Raw genomic sequence first — 20,684 nt, 5'->3', positions numbered from 1 at the left:
CAAATTTTTTTTTAACAGACAATAACTTACCAACATTATTTAACAAAAGAAATAGTGAAATCATTAAAATTTCTAACTGGTTTAAGTCAAACAAACTATCAATAAGCATAAAAAAAAATAAATGGATTCTTTTTTACCCAGCTTCAAAAAAAAATTTTATTTCGAATATACCTTCCTTGTACATTGATAATACTGAAATAAAGAGAGCTAAAGTTGCTAATTTCTTGGGTGTTTCCATTGATGAAAACCTCACATGGAGAAATTATGTTAACAACCTAAACAATAAAATTGCAAGAAGTATAGGAATGCTATACAAATCAAGACCTTTTTTAAATAAATATACTTTAATTCAATTATATTACTCATTTATTCATTGTCATATTAATTAATTAATCCTGCATGGGGTGGTGTACATAAAAGTATACTAAAACTTCTTTATCGTCAACAGAAGCATATTGCACGTCTTATAAACTTTAAAGACAGTTTTACTCATGCCAGACCTCTTTTACTTAAAATCAATATTCTTAATGTATATCAACTTAATGTATATTAACTTAATGTAACCTATATAATATTCCTTGCTTTATGTATAAATGTATACTAACACTTTCCCTTATCCTTTTTATAATTTATACTCGCATAAAAAAAAAACAAATACTGTCTTCGAAATTAAAACTTTATCCAATAACCTTTTTTGCATACAAATTTTGGTAGATCCTGTATCTCTTATCGAGGAGCTTTTTTATGGAACAAATTAGTTTTGAAATATTTTGATTTTACAGATAATTTTATCTATCGATAACATACTCTAATGTTTTTAATTTTTATAAAGTAAAATTTTTAAAATTCAATTCTTAGTATATACATATATGAATGTTATATATCTTTTACGTTTATTTATTTTTACTTTCAAAGAGAATATATATATTTAACACAATAAATGTAACGATGTAGTTGAAAAACAAAGCGGTTCTTGACAACAAGATCTTAAGGTCTTTTACGAGATCCCGCGTCCTTCCTTACAAACTTAATTAATCTTGTAATCATTATTATTTATTAATCATTATTATATTGAAATTATTATAATTGTAAAACGACTAATGTTGTAAAACATTTAAAGAAAGAACAAAAAATTAATTATAATAGAAAAAAAAACATCTCAGCCATCTCAGAAAATTAAAACCTAATGTTCAGAAATTTAAAGCCTAATAAAAAATAAAGCCTATGCTCATGCTGCAATTTAAAAAAAGAAGAGCCAAAAAAAAAGAAAAAGATTATTACGAGAACCATTGAGCACTAAACAAACAGTATATACTTTGATGTTATCTAAAGCAACCAAGCGCTGTCAAGAGTGTCAAAGGATATTTAACTCAGATAATCAACTGTGAAAATTAAGAGCGCCTCTTGAAACTCAAACGTTCCAGGAAGTAAAAACCGTAAATTTTTAACAGCGACAACGAAATCTAATAACAGTTCGAAAACATTTTTTTTTTAAATAATTCAAAACATTTGTAATATTAACTGTATGATGAAGCTAATTTTTATTGATGTCATTCTGTTATTGTTATATTTGTCATATTGTTACGCTCTTTTAAATTTTTTCTTCGACGTTTTCTGTATGAAATTTTTTTGACGGTTATACGTAGGTTTTCGATTATACTTATGTCTGATGACGGTTGTGCAAAATTAATTAAAATATTACGAACACAATAAACGATCATTTTATTTTTAACCCTTATTAATTATAATATAAATATTTTTAAATATAAATTTAAAATTTTTGAGAACTTGAAGTCAAGTTTAAATACCAGAAAGCTTATACAAAATATTTCGGACGCTATTAATTCACAAAAAATTAAAAAAAAAAGAACGATTGACATTTTATATAAATATAAAGCAGTTTTTGTCTTATTTAAAATTAAATAAAAACTCAGTTATATATTTCAAATTGGATTATAAATTCTTAACAATCAAAGTTAATCTCTCATAGATTGCGATCAAGACTGAGTCCTGGGTAACATTCTAATGTCAATGAGCTGAATCAAACTTTATTATTATCAATTCTGTAATAATAATTATACAAAAGAAAAAGCATTAATGAAAAAAGATTCTAGCTGTACTAATGGGATTACAACATAATTAAGAAAATCAATGCGGAAACTTTTTTGCCACGTCTACTGCAAGACAAAGCATTTCTTAATACAATCAATCTCAAAGTGGTATAAATTTTTTATTTGATAAAAATACTAGAATATTTCGAAAGAAAGAAAACAAGTAAAGAAAGAGTAAGTATTATAAAGATTAAGCATTGTAAAAAAGAAGTAAAAAAAATATAAACAAAAACGTTAAAGAAAACTTTACGCATACTTTAGTATATATATATATATATATATATATATATATATATATATATATATATATATATATATATATATATATATATATATATATATATATATATATATATATATATATATATATATATATATATATATATATATATATATATATATATATATATATATATATATATATATATGTATATATATATTTAATTTTTTATATATATATATTTAATATGTATATTTATATTTAATTTTTTTAATTTTAAGTAATTGGAAAATGAAGGAAATATTACTTATTTTTGCTTTACTTGTCTGCATCCACGGAAGAAGCATAGTAAAAAAAATTGATATGGAAACTTTTGAAGGTAAAAAAAAAATTAATAAATAAATTATTTATACAGATTTAAACATTTTTTTATATTGTTTTAAAACCAATTTGTTGTATTTGTTTTAAACCTTTTTTTTTATTTAAACATTTAAATATTATTAAATCATTGAGCCAACAAACCTGGTTGCTATGATCAAATTGGTTACCATTTCTAAAAAGGGAACTATTTATTTATTTTTTTGTTTCTATTTTTTTTTCTATAAAGTTGCGGTTAAAGATATTTTACAAGAAATGACAGAATAAGTATCTATTAGTGAGTACCCAATATTTTGGACTAGGAGGTATGGGACACTATGTTTGAACTTACCTAATTTCTCAGTAGAACTTGCAAAAAAACGTATTCCCTATCTCAGTCTCAGAATTTACCGAACAATAAATGAAATTATAAGAAAACCTTACATTTAATTAGGAATTTTCCGCACAACAATATGAAATATAAGAAAACCTTACATTTAATTAAGAACTTACCGAACAACAAAATGAAATATAAGAAAACCTTAATTTCAATTAAGAACTTCTTAGCTTGAGTTCGTGCTTTTATATAATAAACATTATCAAAGTCTTCAATAACTACCCCTAAAACAATTTTTAAGGGTTGTTAATTTTGATTCGATATTATTTAAAGTATTGAATCAATATAAGTTAAAAATTTATATTGCTCCAATTTTGAAATGTTAACAATATAATATAATTGCCAATTATAAGCTTTACAGTATTGCATTTCTTATGAAATTTTTATAAATTATGAAGATGACGAATAAAACTGATAAAAAGTATATAATTAGTAATAAATATAGATTTCGGTTTTATTTTGGTTGAATAAAAAAAAAGCAATTGCTACAATAAAAATTTGAGCGATGTTGCTGTAAATTTTTATTTACGTGAAGATAAGCAATTACTGGGTGAATAAAAAAAAACAATTACTTTTACACTGCATTTTTGGAGTTATTGTTAAGCTTTACTAAATTAAAAATTTGAGCGATTTCGCTCAAATTTTTAATTTAGTAAAGCTTAGCAATCACTCCAAAAATGCTGAGTAAAAGTAATTGTTTTTTTTATTCATCCAGCCCTATTTTTATATTTAAATCTATTTTAACTTTTTGTTTGCATTATTTTCTTTTAATAAGTAACATAATTTTTTTTTCTTTTTAATCTTAATACAATAAAAATTAAAATCTTCAAATATGTAAAAGTGATTTTGTTCGAAAACACGCGAACAGGGATTATATATTCAAAGATAAGAGATTTTTTAAATAAATTTTAAACATTAAAAATATTTAAATCAAACTTATAGCTTTTTTAATAATGGGACGAAATGAGTTCCACAAATGTGGCCCTCGATATTTAATTGAGAACTTAGATATTTTAAAATGTTTTGTACTTGATAAATATGTAATCAATACTTTTTTGGTATTTCCGATCTATGATTTCGACATTTTACTTAATAGACTAAAATTTTAGACAACCTGGGCCAAAATGAAGACTTTTTGGAAGGAATGTTCATATTTTAAAAAGAATCAAGTTTTACAACTGTTGCCTTACCGTGTTAATAATTTATTACTACTTTTTGAAAGTTTTCAATTCGTCCTCCATTTTCACAAGAAGTATTATATATACAAAGTTAAACTCCTCTAAAATTACTTATAGTTAAAAAATCGTTAATAATTACTTTACGGTAAACATAAATTACTAATGTGACAACTAGAACGTTTCTCTTGACAACAAATACGTAAAATATTCATTCACCAAATTCACATTAATCTTTACTTTTTTTCTTTGGATGTCTTTAATAGAGTATCCAGAATCAGTTAATGCTTTTCAAAGCATTTTCGTAGTTTTTCTATTTTATGATGGCAATGTTGTTTTCGGTAGAATTCTGAATGCCATTATTTCCATGTAAAGCAGACTTTAGCTTGGTTCTTATGTAAGCAGGTCTTGCATGTTGCCACATAGTCCCGTGCGTAATCTATAAATTTTCCATAGTTACACATTTTTAACTAAATTATACGCCAATGCACAGATGTCTGAAAAACTTGATTTTTAGCCACAAAAAAAAAAAAAATCTTTAATATATTTATTATTATTATTTCTAAAAACTACATTATCCGAGCTATTCAAAAATATATAAGTTTCATATTTTTTTCTTAAAAGTCATTAACAGTATCAAAAAGTGATTAAAAATCGATGACCTATTTCTACTGAAAGTACAACATTTTTTAATTTTTGTATAAATTTATAACTATATAGATTTTTTTTTTAAACAAATATATAGTATAGAGTTTTTTTTTTTTTTTTTTGTTAATTCACCTCCTCAAGGCCGAGAAGGTCACTACAGACAAGGAGGCTACTTTTTGTGGTATAACCTTCTCTCAACTCTATAACTCCGAAACACGATCTTTGACGAACAAGGCCACTGCGCGTAGAAACGAGTTGAGCGCGGTTACTACCAGGAACGTGGTGGGGATCGAACTCATAATCATATATATATATATATATATATAAATCATATATATATATATATATAATCATATATATATATATATATAAATCATATATATATATATATAGGGGAGAGTGGGGTATTGGCGAACACCTAAGCGGGAATGCAAATTAAAGACACCAGTTATACAAAATTGATCATATTTATTGCTTATCAATTAGTTTAACTACTCAGTCACAAACCCTCAAAAGGAATTTTTAAAAATCTTATTATAAAATAAAAATTTATGCCAGAAATAAAACCATTGGTGTTCGGAATTACCCTGCCTACGTGGGGTAATTCCGAACACATTGGGGGGCAATCACAAGCACTGTTGTGTAATAGCGAATAAAAAGCTAATTGTAATAACTAAGTCTAAAAACTATATTATGCAACAAAAACAAAAAAAAGGAGTGACTTTATTTCCATAGAAGCTACAACAGAGTGTTACTCAAGAAAAAAGTTGCATAAAATTATCAGAAAAATTTAAAATCAAATTATAGTGAACAACATCCGCAGCTTCATTACACTACTGCACGTCTGGAACTGAGCATAGGATCCCTTCTCAGCAGGTAAAAAAAAATTGTCGAATTTATTTTTTTACAATGCTGTTTTGACCATGTTCGGAGTTACCCCGCGTTCGCCATTACCCCACTCTCCCCTATATAAATCATATATATATATATATATATATATAATCATATATATATATATATATATATATATATATATATATATATATATATATATATATATATATATATATATATATATATATATATATATATATATATATATATATATATATATATATATATATATATATATACTTGAGCTTTAAGGTCAAGGCCAAGAAAAAGAGTTTCAAGGCCAAGGCCTACGCAAACATTTTAAAGACCAAAAACTTAAATTTTTGCCTTACGTTAAAGGCAATTATTAACAAAACTGTAGGTTACAATTGCTGTGACATAAAAACCATATGTTATAAAAATAAACCAAGGTTATACGCTGAATTCAACGCTGAAGTCAATACGAAAATATACATGTAGATATATATGAAAGGCAAAAACAAAAATAAATAAACATAAAGAAAGAAAACTTTACTTTTGTGAATTTTTTTTGAAGGCTAAGGCCAAAACAAGGCCAAGGCCAACAGGTTTAAGGCCAAGACCAAGACCAACAGTTTTAAAGAAAAGACCAAGGCCAAGGCCTGAATTGTTGGCCCTAAGGTAGAGCCGAGGTTAAGGCCAAGGCTAAGGACTAACACCTCTGCATGGGCCACAACGTAAAATTATAGTCGGGGGAGGCCAAGGTTGTAAAATTATAGTCGGGGGAGGCCAAAAAACCTACCCAAAAAGAGTACCCAATGAAGGACTACTATAAACTTACTTTGCAAACAAACAAACAAACAAATTTTTCAAAAAGTTCTGGGAGAAGAAAAGTTCTGCAGGATCTAAACAACAAAACCTTAAATCAAAAACTGTTTTAAGATTCAGATTTAGCATGATCGATTTAGTACAAAAAAAGTCAAAATTTTTTTAGACCACTGTGCAATGTAGTGAATCTTTTAACATATTATCATTTTTTGAAGCTTGTTTTTAATACATCTACTTTGAATTTACTTCTGATAGAGTATTTCTCATGTCATCTTTGTTCCAGTTATTAGCTTTAACATGTAGTTTCTCATTTAAAAATTTTGGTTAACAGAGATTCGCTTTATATGAATATTTTATTTTAATAATTTATCTACTAAAAATAAAAGAATAAAAAACTATTTTAATCAGAAATAAGTCACTGAATAACACCATAGTTTATTATTTATATAAAAATATATTCTTTTAAAATTTCTTATAATACTATGTTCCACTTTTATATGTAATTTATAAGTTTAAACTATTCTTTAAAATGACGATTACAAATTTAGAACGTTTTTTACGAAATTTAACTCAAATCTCTTTGACGATCTTTTTTAGTATTACTGATGAAAAAGTATTACTCTTTAAAGGAGTGCTATAACACGTAAGAATGTAAACTCTACTTTTTACGGGCTACAACACTCGTTACTGATAGAATATGTAATCTGTTACATAAATATCTTTCAAGCAAAGATGACATAAAAAACTTTGAAGCAAAACTTACATAAAAAGATAATTGGCAGCTATAAGACATAAAATAAATGAAGTTTTTAAATGAATAAAAAATTAAAAGTTTAATATTACATTTTTTCTGAGGTTAAAAATCTGGACGAAGTTTTTGCTAAAAAAAAAATTTATTTGATGTCAAATTGACACAATTCGTAAACTTTAAACTTTTCTACGTCATATAATAAGAATAATATTTCAAGAAAAATATATTAATCAATTTATATTAAAAAATATATATTAAGAAAAATATATTATGAAAAATATCATGGATATTACTTTAAAACATGAAAAATACGTGAAATTTATAAAGTTACATAAAAAAAATGAAACGCCTCGGTTTAATAATTTCTAATCAATCTAGGATAATTTTGCAACTTTTACATGGTGAAAAAAAGTCTTTTCCTCAAAAGTGTTAAATGCATATATATATAGAAAAACGCATTCTAACGAAGAAAATTCAGGTGCGACAGTTTGCTAACATTGAGGAGTCATAACATAAAACAAGACAGCTCTGACGTTGACAATATTTTCTAAAACTTCTGTGAAAATTTGAAGAGAGTTTTTTTTTACATTTAAAAAAAATGTCTTTGATTTTCTGATAAACAGTTTTTTGTGTATGTTTGCATGCTTTTAGAAAATGGTTTCTTAAAATGCGTTTGATGACAGTTCATAACAGCTATTTAAGCAACTAAATTTTTAGGAGACCTACTACCTAATAATAAGAAAAATATCAGTGGTTGTACAGTAAGGTCAACAAATTCGTATATTAAAGTATTTTTTTACTAAGAATCTATAAAGTACGTTTGCCAAAAATTTAGAAGTTTGACCCCCTCCACCTTGTTATCCTGTGTACTTAAAAGTCTCAGCCCCCCTCCACCCTAAAAAAAATGTATGCTTTTGAAACACCTCCAGCCCACACCTACTTTATGAATTAATAAAGGTAAAATTTAGAATAAAAGCACAAAGTACGCCAGCCCTGAATAAAAATAATAAGTCATCAAAAAGTAGCTTTTTACTTTATATTTCATAATTTATATATTTATATATTTATGGAGCATAATTTATAGTGGGTTACAAATCACATGAGACAAAGCCAATATTTTTAATGTTTGTTAAATGTGATGTTCCGAATTGTTGTAAACCTTAGCGAAGTTTCTGAAATAAGTACTTTCCTAAACTTTTTTTTCCAGATCCAGTTTTAATATCTCATAATGTTGAAGAGATTTTTATTTCAGAGTAAAAGTTAAATAGCACGAAGTATTCCTAAAACCTATTTTTCTTCTCCAGCGCAGCGCTTGGGATATATAGGTCAATGGAAGCTTTCTTCGATTTGTATTGTTCATCAATTTTACAACAAAAAATGCAATCAAAACTAGATTTAATATATAAAAAACAGAAACAAGGTTGCCGTATATTAACAAACGCAAATAGAAATGCCAATTCTAAACATTTAATAAAGGAATTGAGAGTTCTTAATATCTACGAACAAAATATCTATTGCATTCTTCAGTTCATGTTTAAACTCAAAAATGATCTGGTCCCTGAAGTCTTCCATAACTTTTTTCGCCTTATTAATCACAAATATCAAACAAAATACTCTATCAAGAACTACTATATTCCGAAAACCTCTTTAAGACAATCTAAATTCTCAATATCTAGCAGAGGACCCCAATTGTGGAACTCATTTCTAACAAACAAAATAAAAACGATAAACTCATTCCAACATTTTAAATGCGTTGTAAAACAACAGCTACTAGACGTCAACATTAAACAATCTCTTATTTTTAAAATTTTTTCTTATTTTTAAAATTTTTCCTTTTTCAATTTAAATCTTCACTTTTTCTTGAAATTCTATTATATTACTTGCTTGTTTATTTAATGAGTTCATTGTAAAAAAAAAAAAAAAAAAATTATATGTGTTATAAATATTTTATTATATTTGTATTTGGTTTATATTTTTGTTATATTTTGTCAACGACAAAATGGGGCAAGATGATAAGACTAATGTCTTCTATTGCTCCAGTCATATATTTCACGGTAAAATGTTGTACAAACTTATATTATTAATGACGAATATATATATATATATATATATATAAAAAAAAAAAATTTATCGAACAACTCGCAAAATTTGTAAAATAGTTATGCTTTCTATAGCAAATCTTAAACGTCACAAACGCAAAGAAGACATTTTTTTTTGATCACCAAGCCCCTTAAGCAACTTAAAGTAGATGTTTGTTAATGCTTGTTGGAAATCTAAAGCAATTTTTACACTACATTCTTGGAGCAGAATTTTGAGCTCATTTTCACAAAGAATGTACTTTTAATTTTGGAAATGGGTTTTACGCACAAATTTTTAATGAAAATTTTCGAAAATTTGCTTCAAAATATTGAAAAATACTCTAAAGCATCAGTTTGAATAAACACTAGCCAAGAAACACTTTAGCTTTAAATAAACAGCATAGCAACATATGACAACATATGTTGCATAGCAACATATGTTAGGTATGCAGAAATCGCGTTTTACTGAAACGAATTTTGTGCTAAAATTCTGCGCTACATTTTTTGAACTTTTTTCTTTAGGGAGTCTCAGATAAATGTTTTTTTAAGTGTTTCCTTTTAGAAACACAAAAAAAGTTAATTATTTTTGAAAATTTGAAAAGTTAAACTTGATTTTTAGGTAACAGTTATGTATGGTTGGTAAATTTTTATTAAGTTCATTGATATTGAAAGTTATGTTGTTGTTCTTATATCAAATTATCGTTGAAGAAATGCCCAGATAGCTTTCAAACCTATCCAGATAGTTTTTGTTTAGTCTTGCGAAGTTTGCATTTTCTTTCCTTATTATTTAGAATATTTCATCTCAGATTTTTTTTTTAATAAAATATTTTCAATTTAACATTGATTTTTTTTTTTAATAAAATATTTTCAATTTAACATTGCTTTTTTAGATAGCCTTAAATTTTCTAGCTGACTCTTGAGTTCCTAAAAAAAGGGGAAGGGGACGTTTATTAATTTTTAGAAAATTTTTCCACCTACCCAAGCTTATTAAGAACCTCCCCCCCCCCCCTTCCTTCGTTTATTAATTTTTACTTGTTATAACAAAAAAAAAAAAAAAAATCAGTGAAAATTTACCTTAAAAATTAAAAAAAATAATCATTTCAGTCATCGATAAAAACAAAAACTTACAGTGTGAACAGGCTTTAAAAATCGCGAACCAAGTCGATTTGTCGAAAATGAGCTTTTAATTTATTTCTTATCAAAGTATAAAACTTATATCAGCATATTAAATCCTACTGAAATTGTTATAAAACAGCTGTTAGAAAATGCGCATTTGACCGCAAGCCAGGCTTGCTTTAAATAGTTTTGATTTAAAGCCACGCTTTGATTTAAATAGTCAAGCCGCGCTTGATTTAAGTAGTTTTATGCATGTTTTGTAAAAAAATATTTGTTTGGATATGTAAATTGAAATTTTTTATAAAAAATACATTTATTGTAAAATAAAAGAACTGTAAAATAAAAGCCCCCCCCTCCCCCACTCGTTTATTAGATCTGTACTAAAATTCTCTCCCGCCTCCCCCCGTTTTATTCCCCTTCTCATATTAAGGACTCGAGAGTCAAGTGACAACGCTATTTTTTTTTTCTTTACAATTTGACAACGACAGTTTAAGTTTTAACAATTTAAAAATAATAAAAAAATCGTGACGTAACGAATAACTTTTAATCATTGATCTTTTTTAAAGTTTTTATTTTACGCGAAGGCTCTAAAGCTTGGTCTCCAATAGCTGTAAAAATGTTGCGCAACAGTTTTGCGTTTATGTTGTACAACAATTGTTGCCGAGATTGGTTTGATTCTGTTTCCGCAACCTTTGTTTTACAACATAAATTTTGTTGTACAACCGACGTTAAGTTGTGCAACTTACGCAAGAAAATGTTTCCATTATAAAGCATTATTGTTGTGCAACTGTTGTACGACATTTCTACAACTATTGGAAACCAAGCTTAAATAAAATCAAAAATTAATTATTATGATCGTTTAAAATAAACGCATTATTTGTAAATTAAATGTTTAATAAAAATTTTTTTTAGTAGTGAGGTATTTTTTATGATAAATTTAAACTTTTCAAATTTTTCCATGTCTTTCTAAGATTATTTTTTAAGTGACTTTAAATTATAAGTTAAATTAAATCTTCCCACAATTTAACTGCTTTTTTTGTTTCTAGTTTTACAAAGAATTGTTTAAAAATTTTTTTTTTTAATTTAAAAATTTTCAAAAACTTTTTAACATTTATTTTTCATTATTTAAAGTGGGAGAGAAGGGGGGTGCAAACATGTTCTCCTATTTTTGTAAAGCATAATTTAAATTCTTTTAAAACGTAATTTTGATTGTATGTATTTTAAATTCAACATAAACTTTTTTTTAAAATAAATTTATAATTTATTCATGAGTAAACATTTTTAATAGTAAGGTGTCTTAAACCATTATCACCACATACCCCTCCATTTCCAAAACACATATTTCTTTGTGGTCTGAAATATAATTTTGGTAACTTTCATTAGTAAATAAAAAAATTTTAATTTTAAACATTTTTAATTTTAAATTTATATTCTTAATCTTTTATATTTAAGGAGGATGGAGTAAAGAAGAAAAGGGGAGATGGGTACACTCTCCCATATAACATATTTTTATGTAAACTTGTGTTATAGTAACAGATTTTTTGTAACCTTGTGTTCAAGTAATAGATTTTTATGTTATCTTGTGTTCTAGTAAAAGATTTTTTTGAAAAAAATCTTTTACTAGAACAAAAGAAATAAAGTTTTTGTAAAACATTTTTATTGTATGCATTGTAAATTGTATACTGATTTCACTCATTTTAATAAAGATAAAGTTATTTGTAAGAATTCAACATTTTTGAAAATAAGGTGTCAACATTCAATTACCCCCCACCCCATCCCCCAACCCAAAAAAAAAATCAATATTTTGAATAAACTAATTTTTGAATAAACTAAAACAAAAAAGATATTAAAAGTATTTAGTGAACCATTTAAAATTACAACACTTGCTCTGAACATAGTGAATAAAAGTAAAAGATATAGAAAAAAAAAAAATTAAACTTTTAACTTAAGAATATATTTCCAGTTGTAATTACAAAAACTTACTTCGAACAAAAAAATAAAGATTAAAGGGTTCGCAAAAATGTATAGACCTTACACGTTTAAATTATGAATATATTTCAAATTAATGCAACACTTCAATGTGCAAATTCTCCTTACTCTAATTTTAGACCTAATTCAAAAAGTAAAAGCCAATTATTTCCAATAGAGGTTAGTATAACAAAAAATGAATTTAACAAATTGTATAAACCAGGGATCGGCAACTTATTGAGATAGAAGAGCTAAAAGTTGCAATTTACAATGTTATAGTCCGCTTAGCAAACAAAAAGAAATATATAAGTACATGATCTACATTATATTATCTAAACATTTATACCAGAGGTCGGCAACCTGGGGCTTTCCAGCCTCTTGTGGTTCTTTCGATGTCAAGATGCGCTTCTTTAGCTCCATGCACGAATATTCATATAATATTGAAATAAAGATGTTGGCAGCACTTTAAAAGCATAATTTTTGAAAAGCTACCAACATCTTTATTTCAAATCTTTTTTCAAATCATCTACCAAATCTTTATTTCAATATTATATTACAGGGTTATTCATTTTTATATGCGTGTTTATTCATTCTTATACGCGCATTTATTCATTTTTATATGCGTTTTAAGGAAGCAGTTTTTTCAGAACAAATGGCTCTTGTTTCCTGTAAAACGAGGTTAAAAATACTTAAGACCAAGACTTTTTACATTTGATGATGGTTATTTAAGGTACAAACTTTACCCTCAACTGTACCCTCTTTTTCTTACTTATTATTATTAGGACTTTATTTAATTTTATTATTAAATTTATTTATTGATTAAGGTGGTCCTATACTTATAAAATCAAATTTTAAAAATGCACTCATGTTTTATAATTTTTATATAAGAAATAGTATTTCATATTTAAAGCACAGAAAGAAAAAAAAATTAAAATTTTTTTTTTTGGTCAAAATTTTGGGTCCATGGGCCCTAAATATGGGCTACGCGCTGCGATAAACAGCCTGTAAACTAATAATGGTATGATCATGAAATTTTCACAGCTTTTTAATATCAGATGATTACTCACCCTGCCAAAATCAAATAATTTAACAAAATATTGAAGCTTTTGTGAGAAAACCGGTTTAAGGCTCTAAAAAAAGCCCCAAAAAGCTTAGAACTTAGACCTTATTTTTAGAACCAGTTAACTAACATGAATTCTTTTGGTAAGGGGAATGTGCATATATCTAATAAACAACTCCTAAAAATTTCAACACAATTAGACAAACCAATCTCAAGATATTTATTGCAGCGTGCAAAAAACTCATGTATTGAGAAAAACAATAATAAGGGTTTTAAATGAGGAAAAAATTTTTCATAATATATAAAAAGGTCAAAAAATTGAAAAACAAAACGACTTGAGCATTACTGAAAACACAGAAAAAAGAAAAAAGTGAAAACTCTAATATTTGAAAAACAATTAACCAAATAGAATTATTCAATCAACAAAAAAAAGCTTGAATATAAAAAGATAATATACAATAACTACGTTACAAAGTTTAATAACTTCCTTAACATAAATTTAATTTAAAAAATAACAAAAGACTAATATCTAAAAAACTCCTGCTTCATAAGATGCACCTTCACTTTCATTTACGGTATCAGCAAAAACCTTTTCATTTTTCACAAAGCAGCTTTCTTCTTTGTTTTATTGAGTCAAGCAACTTCTTTTCCATCATCTTTGTTCTTTCTTGGTCTATTTTGGTACAGTACTGAGTAGCAAATGTACCTGGTGTAATATTTAAGTATTCAAATATGTTCAATATACCAGAAATACCATCATTAAATGAAATTACTGCTGATGCAACACTTATTTCTAAAGTTTCCAAACAATAGCATTAATGGACTCATTTGAGTTTTGGGTTTTGCCATGTAAACATCTACTAAGAAGCTTATCATCATTAAGGTCAAGATAAATGGGTTCAATTTTATCCCTTATAATAATTGGTATTCCAGGTTTTTCCTTGTAAGTTTTTGTGCTATTAATTTTATCACACTGATATTTACACCAAGAGTCATTAGTTTGAGGACACATATAGTGTCGTAATTCCAATTTCAAAGCATCTAAGCAGTGAAACAAAACAGCACCAATTGTTTTTTTTATTTGGTAAACTGTTGAACCAGTACTTTTCCCCATCCCAATGTAATGAGTATATCGAAGTCCCCTTTTTTTTTAAAAGATTTTATAAAACAATCTACAATACCAGAAACTTCCATAGATCCAGCAGAACCTTCATGATTATTTAAACAATCATGGGTTTCCAAAAAATTTTCATAAAGTTCTGGATCGCTATTTTTTCTTGATTCCCATGATGTACATGCATTGCATATTTTTGAAAGAACTCAATAGTCAACACATTTCCCTGAGTCACTAGCAATGACAGTAACAACACCATTAATAATATTCAAGATAAAATTTATATATGATATGAATTTTATCTTGATTATCATTAAATGCTTTTATGTTTATTGGTATGTTAATTAGACCACAAAATTTTTCCAAACTAGAATGACCTTTTCCTATCTCTCTCATGGCAACAACAAATCCATAATTTATTTCAAATGGTGACATTCCTGGACCTTGCTTTTCAATCTCTTTGCTAGAATAAAAAGAATGTTTTAAATTGCACAAAGATGTTGAACAAGAAATGTTTAAAAACACAGCCAAGCCTTTCCTTTTTGATAAATCAGTTGAGATTTTAATTTAATTATTATGGTAATGAGGACTATGTCCAATCAAAGTAACAATTGATTGTAAAATGTCTGTGTCAATAAATATAAAGCATGAAGGCAATTTATTTGAATCATTAATTTTTGTATTACTATTTTTACGGCTATGTGATAACTTTTTTGAAGATGTTGATGTCAAGGTTTTTGATTGAGTTAAGTTAGTGATTTCCGATTAAGAAGTTAAATTAATGCTGACTGTTGATGCTGAGGAAAATTGGTTTCCTCTAAAGTATTTTTTTTAAAAAAATCCTGTTACCACCTGTTTTCCTTCTTAAATTTGAATCATATTTATTTTTTCCCATAATGAAAATAAGCACGAGGCAAATAAAGTAAAATACAAGGCTGATAGTTTTTTTTATAAGTAGTATATGTAAACATAGTAATCGTTCTTAAAAATCATAGCTTATTTAGCAAAATAAATATGAAACATTTACTGGCATCAGTGTCAAAAACTAAAAGTAAATGGCGCAATACTTTAAAACACCTATTTTCTGATATAAACAACCCGTTGCTAAGGCCAATGCTAAGAAAATTATTTAACTTTACTGGGAAACTTGCTATTTTAGAGCATTTTTAAATTCACTCCCAATAATGATCTATATATATTCGGAATGTAGAATGTTGTTGCTTCGAGAATATGTAGTTTTTGAAAATTGATTTTTTTGACTTTTTTCAGTATAGGACCACCTTAAATAATTATTTAATGATTTCTAGATTTAAATTTAATAAAAATAAATAATTATTTAATGATGTCTAGATTTAAATTTAATTATTTGTAAATATTAATATACAATTATTAAGGTGGTGTTACAAAAGAGTTTATTGAAATGCATAAGCATTTAGTTGAAATAAATAAATCTACAACAACCATTTCCACTTCTCTAAATTTATCTTAGAGCACATTTCAAAATTTTATTTTAAGTTAAACAGAGGAGAATTTGACGTCATGACTGCATTTAAATCGCTTTCTAATAAAAAACGAGGTAAAAGACCTATAAACGCTCATATAAAAAATGTTATTGAATTATGCGTGCAAGAAAACAATCAGTGTACTTAAGAAGCAATAAAAGAAAATCTTTTTGCAGCAGGCTTCAACATGCCTGAGCTTACTATTTGAAGAAAACTCAAACACTCGGATTTATCAAGAAAGCGTGATGTGCATGTGCCAGAAGAACATTTCAATGTTCTTCTGGCACATGCACAACACGCTTTTCAATGGAAGAATTTCAATGGAATCTCAAATGAAAAACTTATTTATTTGGATGAAACTGGATTTAATGTGCACACTAACAGCACGTATGATTATTCGCTAAGAGGTGTACTAGCAATTTTACAGTTGTCTACAAATCGTGGCAAGAATATTAGCTTGATTTGTGCTGCTTCATAATGAAAGTGCTGGCTTATGAAATAGATACTGGAGGCTGAAATGCAGATTCATTTTTTACTTTCATTACTACAATGTTGCCACTAGCAATTAAAAATGCATATGTGGAAGCGCCAGTGCTTGTTATGGACAAATGTAAGTTCCACTGGAGTTTCTGTTAGGCAAACACTAGCCTCTCATGGCTTTGCTGTTAAGTATCTACCAGCATTTACGCCACAGCTTAATCCAATAGAAATTTTTTTTCTTCTTTAAAGCATACTTACAAACAAAAAAGAAAATACGAATGGGGTAATATGGAAACTTAAAAATATAATGGATACTGCAAAGTTTAATTTAATTCCATTTTACAACCGTATGCGTAGTTACATAAATCCAGAGCTGGCTCGGCAACTATTTTGAGAATAAATAGCCTTGGCAACAACATAATTTATATTTTGAATATGTTAGTATAAAAATATAAAAGTCTATTTAATTTTTATATAAAATTATAATAGAGATTTTACGGGTAGTTGATTCGCATATAAACACGTATGTAAGAATAAATAAAAACGCATATAAGATTGAATAAATATGCATATAAGAATGAATAAATATGCATATAAAAATGAATAGATACGACAATGACTAACCAACAACAACTTTGAAAAAAGTAATACTGTTACAAGCAAACATCTCGTGTGTGCTTATTTAGAACGTGTCAGGTCTTTTTAAAACGCAAGACGGTTTTTAAAAAGTAGGAATATAAATAACTTTATTAAAATACAGAAGGTTTAGTGCATATGTAACACAGGACTGCAAACGCTGCCTAGTTTTCTTTTTTTTAAGTAACTAAATTTATTTAAAAAAAGTAACATTGTTGGCGTCAACTTGCCATGACCTCCCCCTCCCCCATATCAACATATGTCAAAAAAAGTTTGACCCCCCATCCCCCTATTTTGTTGACGTAATTTATGGACAGCCCCTAAAAACACTTTTATAGTAAAAAAAATGCATTTTTTTACAGTTAAGGTGGTTCAGCACCCATTCTAGCTCTTAAGAGAAGCCGGGTGGTGAGAAACTAATACAAATTTGTAGCGCAATGTTACACCTAACTTTTGCTACCAAACTATATTCGATAAGAATTAGCAGAACAATTTAGAAAGATAAAAACAAATTTTAACTACAGTTTATTCAACAAATCCATATATTAAAAGTTTGGTACTTAAGACCTTATTACTTTTTGTGGAAAATTTTGATATTTTTTCATTATTAAAGTACTATATTAAAAGTCTTTCAAATGAAATATATTGCTATCTAATATTTGAGCAGTTTAAAAATTTCAATCTACTTACTTACATATGTGTTGAAAGAGCTGTCAAAGTAATGCAGGATTTGTATATATAATGCCAGATTAAAAGAATACTGTGTTTGTGCTTTCTTTTGAGTAACTAATAACTGATTTCAATATTATATATAATCTTATAACATAAAATATATAATAAACCATATAAATATAATATACATGTATATAACATATATAATGTATATTATATTATGTATAATATAATTTTATACATTTTATTATATTTTATAATATTAGGGCTGATGACACAAGGGAGGTCGCCTCCCTCCCTTCTTTTTTTTTCTAGAAAAATCAAGACAATTTTTAAAAATCGACAATTGTGCCCCTCCACTTCAAAACCTGTGTCGTCAGCCCTGAATATAATATTGTATATATTTATATATTTTATATTATAAATTATTATAATATAAAATATGTAATTGGTTAAATGTACATTCATGACAATTTATCAAACTGGCACAATTTAATTTTTTTATTTTAGGACTGTTATATGTGCGTGTGTGTGTGCATGTATACATATTATATATATACATTTTATAAGTATACAAACACATATCTATATATTTAATATAATATAATAATATAATACAATAATCTGCAATGAGAAAAAACGAAATTTCTCATGAAGTCTAGCAGACTTTAGCAGATGCCTGTTCAGCAACAATGAACTTGTCAAATTGATTCTTGTGTTTATTGACGCTACTTGAGTCAATAATTTGCTTAGTTAAACTTTTCCATTAGAGTACAATCCTGTTTTTAAAGAAATTAAATCTCACTTGTTTTCTTGTAAATTATCTCAACAGTCTTAGTTTAGACCCTCTAACATTACTTTTATATATATATATATATATATATATATATATATATATATATATATATATATATATATATATATATATATATATATATATCTATATATATCAGTGTGTGTTAGTATCATTATTTATTTATTTTTTTGCAGACAATCAAGTTGAAGAGCTTTTGAATAAAGTTAAAAATGACATAAAAAATGTCATCAATGCAGACAAATGTATGTATAATAGTTTTTTATAGTTAAAAATGGTTTCAATCTTTTAAAAAAACTTATATATATATATATATATATATATATATATATATATATATATATATATATATATATATATATATATATATATATATAAATTACGTCAGTGTATTCTACAAATAGAGTACTCAATGTTCTTAAAAAACAGAACAATAATAAATTAGTTAAAACACTTACCTAATTTTTAGTTTTCTTCGACAGCTTGTTTCTCCATCAGTAGGTTCATCAGGAAGTATGTCTAAACATTAAAAAGTTCAAATTATAGAAAATTGATTTCACAGGAAGTTGGGAATTGTTATAATTAATTATGTAATAACTGTAGTATTTTGCAACCAGGAAGTTGCATCAACTACATTAGTTAATTAAAAAATCATGAAAAGAATTCTTTAGAATTAGGATTTTAGACAGGTCATTTGTTTTTATAATTTGTTAAAAGAAACTCATCTAAATCACCAGGCTGATACATTGCACCCAATAATATTTAAGAAAACTTGGTTTCAAATGTCTAAACATCTATCTACTATTTTTAACAAAGTACTTGAGAGTGGATCAATACCCCAAATATGGAAAGACACAACAATTACACCCGTATTCAAAAAAAAAGACAAACCAAAAGCACTTAATTATAGACCTATCAGTATAACTTGTACTTTAATAAAAATCTTTGAAAAAATTATAAAAAATCATATTATAACACACCTGATTAACAATAACTTATTAAGTCCACACCAATATGGAATTCGTCCAGATCATTCCTGCTTAACTAACCTTTTAACTGTAATTAATTATTGGACATCATCACTTGATAATAATGTTCCCATCGACAACATTTATCTCGATTTTGAAAAAGCCTTTGACAAAGTTCCACATAAATTTCTTATTTCTAAACTTATAGCTTACGTTATAAATGGATTATGCTATATCGGATCATCAAATGGATCAATGGATCATCGGATTAAAAACTTTTTGAAAAACAGTAGACAAAGAGTTGTTGTTAATGGTAACTACTCAAACTGGGTACCCGTTAAAAGTGGAGGTCCCCAGGCTCCGTCCTTTCAGCGTTACTTTTTATTATATATGTCAAAGTTATTCCTTAAATATTCAAATACCAAAATTTTCCGTTCTATTGAAAATACTCAATCTGCGCAAGAATTACAAAATGACATCGAAGCTCTTGTTTCATGGGGAATGAAAAATGGGGAATGAAATTAAATTTTTGAAAAATGAGTAATGAAATTAAATTTTTTAAATTTTGGCCGAAATTTTGGTTTTGGTTTCGGCTATGGCTTCACTGAACCGAAATTTCGGTACTTTTGGTTTCGGCTCAAATTTTGGTTTCGATCGATCACTAGGTATATTTACCATTATTTTAATATATTAAAGTAATGGTAAATTTACTGATATTGCAGTTGCTAACTATATTAAAACTATTTAACTCAATTATATAATTTATATTTAAACCATTATTGTTATTACTGATACATTCTGCCCCCTCTTCCTGGCCTCTGTGAAAAACATTACTAAAGCCTAAAATTGTTACCTAATTAGGTTTTTAGTTTTAAGGTGTGCTTTTTTTCAATGAAATTTGGCAGGTAGTAAGAAAAAAGGTTTTTAAAGGTGAGAG

At 26.5% G+C, this 20,684-nt stretch overlaps 1 protein-coding gene across 10 annotated transcripts in view; it reads left to right on the top strand.

Annotated features, from left to right (window-relative positions):
• The first annotated feature begins 2,053 nt into the window (after positions 1-2,053).
• Positions 2,054-20,684, top strand: part of LOC136082232 (ABC transporter F family member 4-like) — a 53,270-nt gene continuing 34,639 nt past the window's right edge. For 5 of the 10 annotated variants that reach the window (XM_065800808.1, XM_065800801.1, XM_065800804.1 and 2 more), the window contains exons 1-3: positions 2,137-2,219; positions 2,613-2,710; positions 18,956-19,024. In XM_065800808.1, the coding sequence (XP_065656880.1) occupies positions 2,152-2,219; positions 2,613-2,710; positions 18,956-19,024 (235 nt within the window). In that variant the 5' untranslated portion in view covers positions 2,137-2,151. Of the gene's footprint in view, positions 2,286-2,612; positions 2,711-18,955; positions 19,025-20,684 lie in introns of all 10 variants that reach the window. The other 5 variants (XM_065800806.1, XM_065800807.1, XM_065800802.1 and 2 more) reach the window with 3 other exon arrangements.

Source organism: Hydra vulgaris, chromosome 07 (assembly GCF_038396675.1).
Source record: "Hydra vulgaris chromosome 07, alternate assembly HydraT2T_AEP".
Taxonomy (NCBI): domain Eukaryota; kingdom Metazoa; phylum Cnidaria; class Hydrozoa; order Anthoathecata; family Hydridae; genus Hydra; species Hydra vulgaris.
This window is presented reverse-complemented; position numbering and strand designations above follow the sequence as displayed.